This window comes from Lepisma saccharinum, chromosome 4 (assembly GCF_977018435.1).
Source record: "Lepisma saccharinum chromosome 4, izLepSacc3.1, whole genome shotgun sequence".
NCBI lineage: Eukaryota > Metazoa > Arthropoda > Insecta > Zygentoma > Lepismatidae > Lepisma > Lepisma saccharinum.
This window is the reverse complement of record NC_139232.1, coordinates 44,964,176-44,977,305: the sequence shown is the minus strand read 5'-3', so window position 1 is coordinate 44,977,305 and position 13,130 is coordinate 44,964,176. Positions and strand designations below refer to the sequence as shown.

The 13,130-nt window shown below is 34.1% G+C and overlaps 1 protein-coding gene across 3 annotated transcripts in view; it reads right to left on the bottom strand.

Annotated features, from left to right (window-relative positions):
* LOC145987139 (sodium- and chloride-dependent glycine transporter 2-like) overlaps window positions 1-13,130 on the bottom strand; it is a 123,821-nt gene that overhangs the window by 27,039 nt on the left and 83,652 nt on the right. For all 3 annotated transcript variants that reach the window (XM_083121635.1, XM_083121636.1, XM_083121637.1), the window contains 2 exons: window positions 10,770-10,967; window positions 7,474-7,653 (listed from right to left, as the gene is read on the bottom strand). In XM_083121635.1, coding sequence (XP_082977761.1) covers window positions 7,474-7,653; window positions 10,770-10,967 — 378 coding nt within the window. The remainder of the gene's footprint in view (window positions 1-7,473; window positions 7,654-10,769; window positions 10,968-13,130) is intronic.

The following is a 13,130-nucleotide window of genomic DNA, read 5'->3' as shown; positions in this document are numbered from 1 at the left end:
ATTCCCAGTTGAGCACTGAGGTCTTGAAATTTAATTTTTAAAATGAGTAATAGTCTGCTCATCCTTCACGTACTGTATGAACTGTATATTCAGTGTAATTTATTTATTTATTTATGCTTTGCACTTCTACAGAGGATTAAACCTCCAATTACAGAAGGCGTACACTGTGTTTGATGAATACAATAGAAATTACATGGAAATATACAAACATATATTCATTCATTCACGTACAATACATATAACATACAACATACAACATATGTAACGCATGAGATATATATATACTTATCTACATATATTTAGGCAAGAGGTTTATATGTAATTCACAAATATTGCACACTGTAAATGGTAACATTTATTTTAAACAATCTATATTCTATCAGAGTTTCTATAGCACTGAATCTATTATTCTTTTATATCTGTCAAATGGAAGTGAAAAATCTACACATTGAGTGTTTGCAAAAATGGAAATCTAGTGAAGAAAGTGAGGAGAATGGCATAAACCAAAGGGAAATTGAGGAAGAAACACATTCTTCCATGATAGAATTACAATCTGAAAACAGGGATTTTGCTATAATCAGTTACGACACCGAAGATAGCAGTGAAAAGTGTAGTGAAAAAGTGAATGCTCCAAATGTACGGTCATCTCAACGGAAGAAGTGTACACCCAGTAAACTGAAAAATGATTTTTTATGGTAAGTGATAAGCATACTTATGATAACCAAATCCCCAATACACACAGCCTGCAAAACCAAGAAGGAACGATTACAGTTCTCCATAACAATGTACAGAGCATTTCCAACAAAATTGACCAACTTGAAATAATGCTAAGTGAGTGCACACCAGATATATTCGTAGTTACTGAACATGGCCTCAGGTCTGAAAATTATAAATTATGCACAATTACAGGTTACAATCTACATGCAGTTTACCACAGGTCAATTCAAAAAAGTGGTGGCACTGCGATCTTCATAAAAAATAGTGTACAAAATATCAAAAAAGTGTTAAACCTTGACAAATACTGTATGGAAAATATACTAGAAGTTAGTGGTGTAGAGCTTAATATAGGATTAGATACATTTAAGATTATAGCAGTATACAGATCACCAAACAGTAACATAAATCTCTTTGTAAATGCTTTGGACAACATGCTAAACCATCTGACAAAACAACATAACAAACTATTAATAGTTGGAGATATAAACATAGATCTTCTAAAACAAGACACAAACTGTGCTCAATACCTGGATACCTTGAAGTCAAACAACCTAACTCAAATAATTCAAGAACCAACTCGAATAACAGAAAGTACAGAAACCCTGATTGACCATGTAATAACAAACATACAATCAAATCACATTAAAGCTGAAGTCCTACATACGCTTATCTCTGACCACACGTCTCAAAAAATTACAATACAAGGGAAAAGGTTAGAATACTCAAAAAGTTACACGATAGAATGTAGAGATACATGTGAGCAAAATATAGATTATCTTAAATACCTCCTACATCAGGAAAATTGGATAGACCTTTACCAACTAACTGACACAAATGATATATGGGAATTGCTAATAAGTCACTTAACATATTATTTAAATGTAGCTTGTCCCAAAACAACAAAAAGAATATACCCTAATAAGAACAAAGTGCCACTAACAGAAGAAATTATACTTTTGAAAAGTAATATGAAAATAGAATATGAAAAATTTAGAATTACAAAAGACATTAAGCACCAGGAAAAGTACAAAAAAGTAAAAAAACTATTCAGGAAAGCCATAAAGAATCAAAAATCAAATATTTTCAGTAAACAAATAAAAAAGTCTGTTAATAAACAAAAAGCCATTTGGAAAATTGTAAACAATCACCGTGTATCAAACACAAACAATGATAAAGCAAACATAAAAGTCATCAAGGATGACACTGAAGTAATTGACCCGAATATCATATGTAACTTATTCAACGAATATTTTATAAACTTAACCAACACAAACAGAGAGAATGAAAATAATGACAAAACACTAGAGATCCCAATCGAGAAATATCGGCCAAACAGTATATTTATCCCAGAATTAAGTGCTAATGAGCTAAAAAAGGTCATACAAGATTTAAAAAACAAAAAATCTCACGGACCTGATGAATGGTCAGCTGAACTTATTAAATCCTGTTCAGAATCTATTATAGAACCCTTGCTGTATGCAGTCAACAATTCAATAAAAGTTGGTATATTCCCCAAAGTTCTAAAGCACAGCACAGTGATACCCATATTCAAAAAAGGAGCTGCAACACACATTGAGAACTACAGACCTATCTCCCTAACGTCTGCTTTTTCAAAGATATTGGAAAAAATTTTATCAAATTATATTATAAAGTTTTGTAGCAAATATAACATAATAAACAGAAACCAGCATGGATTCCAGAAAGGGAAATCAATAAACACAGCTCTAGCACAGTTAATCGAATATGTAACCGAAACATTAGAGAAACACGAAGCTGCAAACACTATATATCTAGATCTTTCCAAGGCATTTGATAGGGTAAAACATGACCTGCTTATGGTCAAACTAAGCAATATAGGAATAAGAGGGATAGCTTATGAACTTATACAATCTTATCTACAGGACAGAATGCAAATTACTCAAATAAGCTACAACATGCATGGTATAGTCACTAACTTTAAATCACAAAGTAGGAAAGTGTTAATGGGGGTACCCCAAGGATCAATCCTGGGGCCCCTGCTCTTTATTTTGTACATAAACAACGTACCAGAATACCCAAACACAAAAATTGTCACCTATGCAGATGACACAACTGTTCTTGCCAGAGGTATCGACCCTAGGAAGCTTGAAATAAACACTTTTATCACCATAAACCAACTGGCACAATACTTAACTTCACATGGATTAATAATAAACAACAATAAAACAAAATTTATGATATTCAATACAATCCGAAACAAGGATTTTGAGTCACAAACACTATGCATAGACAATGTGCTCATAGAAACTGTATCTTCAGTAAAGTTTTTGGGAATAACACTAGATCAAAAATTAACGTGGGAAGAACAAATTAACAACATCTGCAGTAAACTATCATCTAATCTATACCTGCTAAAACAAATGGCTGAATATAATTTAACAGAAATTAACAAATGCATATATTATGGACTAATTTACCCCTATGTTGAATATGGCATAATAGCTTGGGGTGGATCATTTTATAATAATACTGTCAGAATACTGAGACTTCAAAAGAGAGCACTTAGAATAATGTACAAACTAGGCTGTAGGGAATCTTGCAAAGAGTTATTCAGGGAAAAACAAATAATGACAATATACTCCCTATACATCTATAAGGCTATAATGTTTGTTTTAAATACTGGAAGCATGACTAAAAATAACCAATTACACAACCACAATACAAGGGGGAAAGATAAATATTACCAGAACCAACACAGACTCAATATCTCAAAACAATCACCAACGAATGCCGGAAAAATATTCTACAACCAGCTGCCTCATGACATAAAACTGATATCTCCAAAAGATAAACAAATACAAACAATAAAAAAATATTTGACAGAGAGAGCCCTCTACAGTATCAGAGAATTCATGGAACAAGACAATACAAGGCCAATGTACTAAAAAATATGTATTATAATTGTATTCTTATTTCAATCATGCAACAATGATAATGTGTTTTAATTTTTATTGTAGTGTAATGAAGTGTATTTTTTAATTTTTACTTTGGTGTAGTGATGTAATGTACTACACAATGTTTCTTCTTTTTTGTTATGATGTACTTAACTAATTATTATTTCATTATGTATCTTGACGTTTTCCATGCCCTTTTAATCAAGGGTCAACGGAAGAAAATAAAATTCAATTCAATTCAATATTGTAACCGTGACACATTCTATTTATTGGTGAGTTTCTATATTTCTAATTTTTTGAAATTTTAGAAGTTAGAATATTTCTATTACGCAGATTATTTTTTCTTATATTAAATTGTATTTGACCGAGAAAGGGGCTGTTGTCTAAGACACCATTAATTGTTTTATACAAGTACAACTGTTCTAATATTTTCCTCCTATTACTAAGACTCTTAAATCCAAATATGTCAAGCAGATTAACGTAATTCACGTTATTTTGTCGTGGGGACATATCATATTTTTTGTAAAAGAGATACCTTAGGAACCTTTTCTGAATGTACAGTTGCAAGATGTCATTTAAAAAGCACAAGAATATCAAACCATCTGGTATTGGTTTAATACTATCAGAATTAATAATGCAAAATTAGTGCCATAATTTTTATTATGGCGAGAATAAATATATTTATGAACCCTCGCTACGTATTTTAATGATACTTCTAACACATATTATCTCTTTACGGAGTATTTAAAATGTATCAGACAGGCATTGCCACTAGATTAAGTAAATACACATTTTATATTAAGTATATATTTTTAATAACTTTTTGCACTATGTTAAATGACATAGCCAGTTTCAGTCCCTGGTATAGGTGCAGTATGTCTCCACATTGGAAGACGAAGAAAGACAATAAGTGTAGTATGTCTCCACATTTGAATAGAAGTGTTCAGAAAGTTACTTTTAAAAAGGTAACTAGTTACAGTTACTTGCTTAAAAAGTAACAGTTACAGTTACTTTCTTCTGAAAATTTTCTTGCAACCAAATTACGCAAATCAATCATTAATTGTAATAAAATATTTTGTGAAAACTAACATGTCTTTTACTTACTTTACTGGTACATAATTTAAGTCTTCGTATTTTTATATTTATTACAAAATAAAGTGCTCTCCCGTGCTTTGCGCGATGCCATGAAGGCGTGTATGAGGTGTGGAGTTAGAGCCCCACACTTTCTTGATCATGGTCGAAGGTGGGGGTGATGTGATGAGCACCACGTTCCTGACATCCTTAAACACCAGAGTTTCCTCCAGATACCCACTTTATATGATGCTGGGTGGGCACTGGAGCCGCTTCAACAGGTGGAAAAAAAATCTCGGTTCTCCACCACCGAGGATCGAACCTGGGCTCTCTTTCATGGTAGTCAGGCACCCAAACAACTTTTTTGTTTAAGGAATACCCCTATGCGATAGTATCCCCCGTTATTAACATTTCCTCAGTTTTCACATATGTCAATTTTCTGTTTTCTGTATTCTCATTGGAACAAACGCAAACATCCATGTCCAAAACGAACTAGAATCCGGGACTCCTGACATACGTATAGTGTGTTGTGCTAACTACTCTGCCACGGAGGTTGACCTGGGCTTCTGCGATTTAAACATTTGTATTTATCATTGTTGTTCTTAAGGAATGTCCATTGGAGTGGGGGGGGGGGGGGATTCTAGAAACTGTATAGAAAGAGAGCGAGATATCACTCACATAGAATATATTCTAAGAAAGGTGGTCTGTTGCTCATAAAGAGCATGTCACAGAGAAATAAATTTGTTGTACAATTTCAAGTGTTTATGAACCAGAAAATGATAAACAAAATATAATGTACTTGCCTATAATTGTATGTTATCAATGAAGGTGAAAATGGAATTTAAACTTACCCCTTCAGTTCTCTCTGAGATGATTACATAAACAAGCGAGAATGATCGTTAGGGTCTTCCTGATTCTTTTGTTTGCCGTTGTAATTCACTGTTGTATCAATAATAATGGTGAGATCTGTTATTGCAAGAAAATGGGTTCTCATTTGAATAAATGAATAGCACTTACTAAAATATATTACTTGTTCAAAATGTCCAGAAATGCTGAATAATCATAAACAAGCGAATTCTAAATGGAAATATTTTTACTTCTGTTTTAAAATTATCAGGAACTGAGATAAATGAAATCACGTGGAAACAATTACATTGTCTTCCATTCATATGCACATTTGCTAGCTCTCATCTTCTTCAGTTTCATTCATAGTACCAGTATCGTTGAATTTTTTCGTAAAAACACTGAAATATTGAAGTACGTCCCTTTTCAGCTTAATCCGACATTATAGCAAAGGAAAAAACTATCGGATGCTGCTTACAGATGGGAAAAGTTATAAGGTCACAAAGGAACAAACTACCGAAACAAGAGACACTTCACAGCACACATCTGACAATTGCAAACTGTCAGCAATAGGAAGGAATTTTCCTCCTAGAGGCTTATCTTCCTGCTTCTGGGAAATCCATCCCTCTACCAAGGTGTGTACATCGCTTTGGAGTTCAGGTCTACCAAACGAAAGATGAAACATATGATAAACCTTGAAATTCCTGGCACCTGGCTGGAGCCTACCAACTGACCACCGCCAGGGTATAAATTTAGTACAACAACTTTCTTTTTTCCTATTCATCTATTGTTTGCAAGAATTAATGTATCAAAGAATGGGATTTTATATCACAGCAGAAACTAAATTCCGGAGTCCAAAATCGCTAATAATTTATGACACTTGCATAACAATTTAAGTGTCACAAAGTAACTGTTAAAACGTTACTTCTACCGTAAAAAGTAACTTGGTTACAGTTACTCACTTTTAAAAGTAACTAGTTACAGTTACATTTTCTCAAAAAAGTAACTGTTACTTGTAACCGAGTTACTTTTAACTAGCTACTTCCAAACACTGTTGAATCGGTAGGAAGTTCTTTATTTTTGTATGTTTTCTTTATTTATCCTTTGCCCAGAAGTAAATCACAGCCAATACTGTTTTTATTGACAACTTAGTGTGTGATTTTCTATCAATGCTCACTGTAGCAAAAAAAGATCATGCCTCACCACCACCTGGAATGGTGCCACGAATTTGGCCACCAACCATTTCATTCTTTGCCGAACCGAATTTTTGGCACTTGGTACAACGAAGACTCTCATACTTCTTTCCATCCATCCTCTTATTTCCTTCATGAACTGAACCATTGCAACCTGCAGTTCCAAGAAGCATTGTTGTTGCTGCTGTTGTCGAATATGTTGATTTGAGATCAAAAGTCCATGTTGTCGAGCGAACTCTGTCACTAGTTCTTCCAATGATGTTTGGGCACAGAACTCATATACATTAGGATCACCAGCCATGATGTCTGATGACAACGAAGAACCATTAACAAATGAAATCAACTTCAATAGTTATCAGCGTTTTCTTCTTTCCAAAGGCAATATTTATCATGATTAACAATGATGTACTAACAATGACCACGTAATAACACAATTCACGTTTCAAACAACAAACACATTAACTTTCAATTCTTAACAACCAAACTTCATTGAAACAATGAACATTACATAATTGTTGAATACTTTTTGAACAAAGGATCAGTCTCTCTGATTTTCGTATGTCCATTGTTGGAATAAATACTGCCGTGATTAAATGTGGAGACATACTACACCTATACCTCAAACCCTGGAGTTGAGTTCTATTCATAATGCATTCACAAAGAATAGTTTTCATTACTTAATATGTAAGTGTTGTATCATATAAAATTATACTTACATATGACCCAGGAGTAGTACAAATATCATAAATAGGCATGATAAATAATGGAAGAAAGACAATAATAAATGCAAGCTTCCAAACTGTGTATCCAAAACCTTCTTCAGAAAAATAATATTCAATCAGCATGTCCCTTTCCTGAGTGATAGTTGAGTCAGAAATTGTGGCTGCAAAGAATACCTGCAGGAAAGAAAGACTAGGGAATTACCTTGTACCCGTGAGTGTGTCTGATTATCAAAGATTACATAAAATGTGTACTGAAATGAAATACAGTATGTATTTACAGTTCAACCAAGATGAGAAGAGGCCTGGCAAACTTGTGATCTAAAGTCATTTTGTCGTATGAGAATCAGAGTAACAACTCCAGAAATGTAGTTTTCAGTTTTGTTTAATGTGTGTCCTCTGAAGATCTCTGAAGTCAGATCAATGGAACTCCACTTCTTATCCTTAGTGGAGTCACATATCTCTAATGCCAAGACTTTTTTACAGTCAGATACATTCCTAACACATTATTTCCTCTCTCCTGATAATTTTATGAATTGAAATTATGTCCATCTGGTTCTCGCACGGCGATTTCTCCTCTTGCTTCTTTCCCCTTTGCTTGTTGCTTCTTTCCCCTTTGCTTGTGTACAACTTCCCTCCCTTGCCATATTACATCTTTTTCACTGGGTATGGTTTTTACCTTCATGATGATGCAAACACTTGTCACTGAATAAAGGTGAGGATTATGTGTTCAAGAATACCACATATTTTGGCAATGTAAAACTAGGATTTCATGGTAAATAGCTGATTTAAACACCCATGCTCGCACTCCACTCTCTTATGGTTGAAAATTAAATGGAGGATTTTTCTCATCTTTGTCAAACTGTAAAATATATAATACTGAGATATCAATCTTCCACAAAATTTTTCAATAATATGTACAGTAATAAAATTTTCTTTCTACTGTGATTACATCTGAAACTATGTTTTTTATTCCATTTGGGTGGCATCAAAAGCAGATTTAGAATAGACCGCTCACCCCCCTCTCCCTCTTTTTTAGCATTGTGATTTATGTATCATTGTTAAAGTACGTACCTTGCAACTATTCAGCCTCCATGATCAAAAGATTATACTTGTGCAAAAATCCCAGATAATGAATAACTTGTTTGTTTTTTTTTATTAATTTTTACATAACTGCTCTTTTTTATGTTAACCATGATGATGAGAATAAAAAGTGAAATAGATGGCAACATACAAAAGATAAAGAAACAGCTTTTGTCACCAGAAGAGAAGCATTCAAACAATTGTTTACAACACAAAAACATGAATTCAGCAGTTGCATCTGACCTGATAGAGGATTACTCAATAAACTTACTAATAAAAAATGCAGCTCAAACTTTTTAGTGTTCGTGTTAATTTCACTACTTCATTTGAACATCACACAAATGCATGTTATTTATGATGATATTGCACTGCATGTCAACTGTTCATATCTACACTTCACAGTAATGTTCAAAATTAATTGGCATTTACAGGGAAGGAATTCGTTCATGATAACTTTCTTTAACCCTGCATAGGTGGTGCATGATTTTTAGTTCTGGGTGTGTGGTTTTAACATTGCAATTTGTGAATGATTATTTTGTGAACACCCTCCCTCTGTCCGAGTTTCTGACCTTCCTCCTTTACCCCACAATATTGTTTTCAGTGTGACTTGGATCTTTGAGCCACTAGGGAGGGTGCATCAAAGCCCTGGTCTGTGAGTGCTACTAACAGTGTATGTACAAGTAGTTCTTACTGAAAACTCAAGTCTGCCATTTCGTTGGCAACTAAATAAGAGTGCATTTGTGCCTAATAAACTGTGATCTATGTGCAATAACTGAACAATTAGTGTAATAAGGTGGACAGAAGGGAAGAAGAGCAGAGGAGACAGTTACTACTGCAATTTCCGAGTGTGTCGACCTCCATGACAGAGTAGTTAGCACAGCATGCCACGACAGGCACCCTGGGTTCATATCCCATCCTGGGCATGGATGTTCTTTGTGAGTGCCCTTTCATCAATTTCATCTTATCACTCATCCCCATTGTTGCAATTCATCAAAAGTGGCAGAAAATCAATGTAAAATAACCTAATTTAATCTATCAATCATTTTCCGAGTGGAAGTGACAGAATAGATTTGACAGTTTGATTCAGATGACTATTGTGACCAATCAGAGTAACATTTGTAAGAGTGCCATAAAAAAATAAAGAGACTTTCAATCACGAGCTATTTATTTGCAAGAAAAACTAATTTTTCTAGTTTTATGGTCACACATGTAACATTGAAATTTTATTATGTGGAAAATTATGTACTTTGTCCTGTGTATTTATTTTATTAATGAAGGATTTGGCAATTTAGACCTTTAATTGTATACAATTTAAAAACGCGGTCTTTGGCACTGTGACAACGTAATTTTTCTGGCACGACCCATGAAGGGTTAAGATGATTATAATCATAATTTATGTACATTCAACACCAAATGGATTAATTAAGAATTTAATTTGTAAATGATCTTAGGGGTTCTTCCTGATGAAAAATATACCTTATCTACAATGTGGATATTGAGCATAAAAAAATGGATAGAATTGCATAACATTACTGTTTTATTAGAACTAGGATGGTTAATATGGGTAAAAATAAAATCTGGGAATGCTAGTGTTGCAATTTTTGTAGAATATAGTAAACATTGAAATGATTGATTGAATTTAAAATTTTGGGTGCATCAGCACTTAGGCTATTTTGCACACGTTACATGATATGGTGTCTAGCCCCTTACCTTATTTAAAATATAACTAATAACACAACTGTAATGTCGGAGACTAAAATATTCTGACTTCAGTTAAAAGCTGAGGCTATAAATGGGCACTCAGCAAAAATAAGGACAAAACACAGGACAACACACACACGTAAGCCCTACGAAGATTATATTGGCCGTAGGTCCAAACTTCATAAACATTGAATGAATTTCAAATGTGGGGTATGGGCATAACATCATTGCTTCCTGTATGCTAGAGGTGAAGCCATCAACACCATACTCTGGCTGTTTTCTCAGCCCATATACCCATTGATTAGGGGCTGGGAAAGCCAGAACTACTTTATGCAGGGAGTGTCATTAAAGTTCCCACCTGAAATCAACCACCCTGGGAATCGTACCCAGGTCTCCCAGCGGGTTTAAAGAAAAAGACATGCTCTGAAAATAAATAGCCTTAAATAAAACTCACGTTTTTAGATAAGTATTAAGTCAAGCCAAGAGAACAAAACAACTATTTTACTTACCATGCTTCCAACATTTAACATCCTCCACATGCCTACCCATATTGGTGCTATCTTTCGTCGGTACATGAAACTTATATCATCGTTCAGGCGTTTTATTCCATAAAGTTTGAATGCCACCAGTGCTTCCAGTAAAAGCATAAAAAGCATGCCATGTAGTCTTAAGTTGTAATCTGTGTATTCTAATAAAACTTGTCCATGCTGTAATGTAATAACACTAATAATTTGACACAGCAAGATATCTGTTGAATCAGGTATGGTTTTAAAACAAAATATGTTCACATTACCAAAAGCTAGAGGTTTGAGAGGAAAGTAAGGTTCCCTAATTAAAACTATTGTTGACTGAAATGAAAGTTCAGACTTTGTTTGGTAACTGACAACTGTTTCCAGTGTCAGTTCCATATGAATCCTGAAAAATACGTATTCAAGATGACTACTACACTGGATGAAAGTAGATGCTCGATTAGTTATTTTGTTTTTGTTTCACACTTTTCTGCACCATAAACATGCATGTCCCAGATTGTCATGTGGAAGATTAAAATGTTCTTCCTTCTCTTTAAGTGTCACTCGGTGATTAGCCCGCACAGTCTCCTCAATTGCAAGGACAAGATCTTCTGGAGGGACATCCTCCTTTTTCTTCATCTGTCACATTCACATGGAATCTTCCCAGAAGGAGAAGCCCCTTTTGTTCACAGAAACTGAATCACTGATCGAGTCTCTAATTGTGTCTCCTTACAAGTAGCCATTGTGGATATGTATTTTTTAGCATTCCCACTGACACTGGAAACTACAATCATCTACCAGTCAACGTTTGAATTTCATCACGGGCAAGAAGCAGCTCAATATCTGGATTGGAACATTAGATATTAATTAGGGAACCTTACTATGACTTTCCTTAACTAATTTGCAGTTACTATTTACTTATATGCGATTCTTTCTATGTTTCAGGTTTTTCTTGTTAATCACTGCTTAAATGATAAATTAATTATTCCATACTGAAACTGAGAGTGTTGAAAGTATTCTCTATTTGTTCCTGCTAACAAAATGGTATTCCCCATGTTTATTGCATTTCCCATTTTTAGTGAAGAGATGCCATACATAAATAGTATCCTGATGCTTCCAAAGAAGTGGGAATTTCACCTTTCCAGCACTAGAAAACTTTTAATCACACTGTTGGCAAGCTATTTAGGGCTTGATCAGGAATCAAAGCTAAGCCTTTGGTGCTTGCGTCGATGTTATATCAGTGAGTTACCAAACTCCGATGTTATCCCGAATTGCACTTAATTCCAATAACTAATGCAGTTTAACCCTTAAACGCTGAGGCTGTTTTCCTGGAATTTGCACCAATGCCAAGCATGTTTTGAGTGGGAAATTTAAAATTCCACAAGGTTTTAAATAAAATATATACAGTGCCTTGCAAAGTTTATCAACATCACATTTTTCTGCGATAACTTTTTTCAAACTTCATAGATTCAAGTGAAATTTTTAAATGTTGGGCAGCAAGGTAGGCACATCCTTACCAACATGTGGTAGACCAGATCAGACTATTGACAAGATTATTAAAAACCTTTATTCGATTTTTCAACCTGGCAAAAAAAATTACACTTTCATTCTTATCACCATAATACATGAATACTTTGAGACTAGTGACTAGAATACCCATGACTATTTTGGTGATTGTTCCTCAAAAATATTCATGTTTTGCGACAATAAGAATAAAAGTGTTATTTTTTTGCCAGGTTGAAAAAGTCGAATAAAGATTTTTAATAATCTTGTTAATAGTCCGATCTGGTCTACCACCTGTTGGTAAGGATGTACCTAGCTTGTTGCCCAACATATAAAAATTTCACATTAATCTATGAAGTTTGAAAAAGTTATCGCAGAAAAACGTGATGTTGATAAACTTTTGCACGGCACTGTATCTCAGAAACTACGAATAGTTAGCTGCGAGCCTATGGTCAAAAAAACATATTTGCTTTACCAAGTGGAAGAAGAAAATAGTGAAAGTAAAAAAGATTATTATTATTATTATTTTTAAATGAAATATGAACTTGGGCAGGCCCAACGGAAGCAACACAGGGATGTGAGGGTTGAACAGTACCAGCATATTGTTGATATGTGTTGCACACTTGGTGCGAAAATTGTACTTTAATTTTCTTGCAAATACTTTTGGAGAAAAAATGTTTTACAAAATAAAAGAACACGCCTCATATGTACCCAAAACTTACCATAAAAACTGTGCTTTCTTTACCACTCCCAGATATAGCCCAAATCAAATTACACCTCACTAATCACTAATAACATACTTCGATTTACTGTTTATTGATTTGGTTTATTTTACTTTGCTTTTCTGCCACTTTTGGC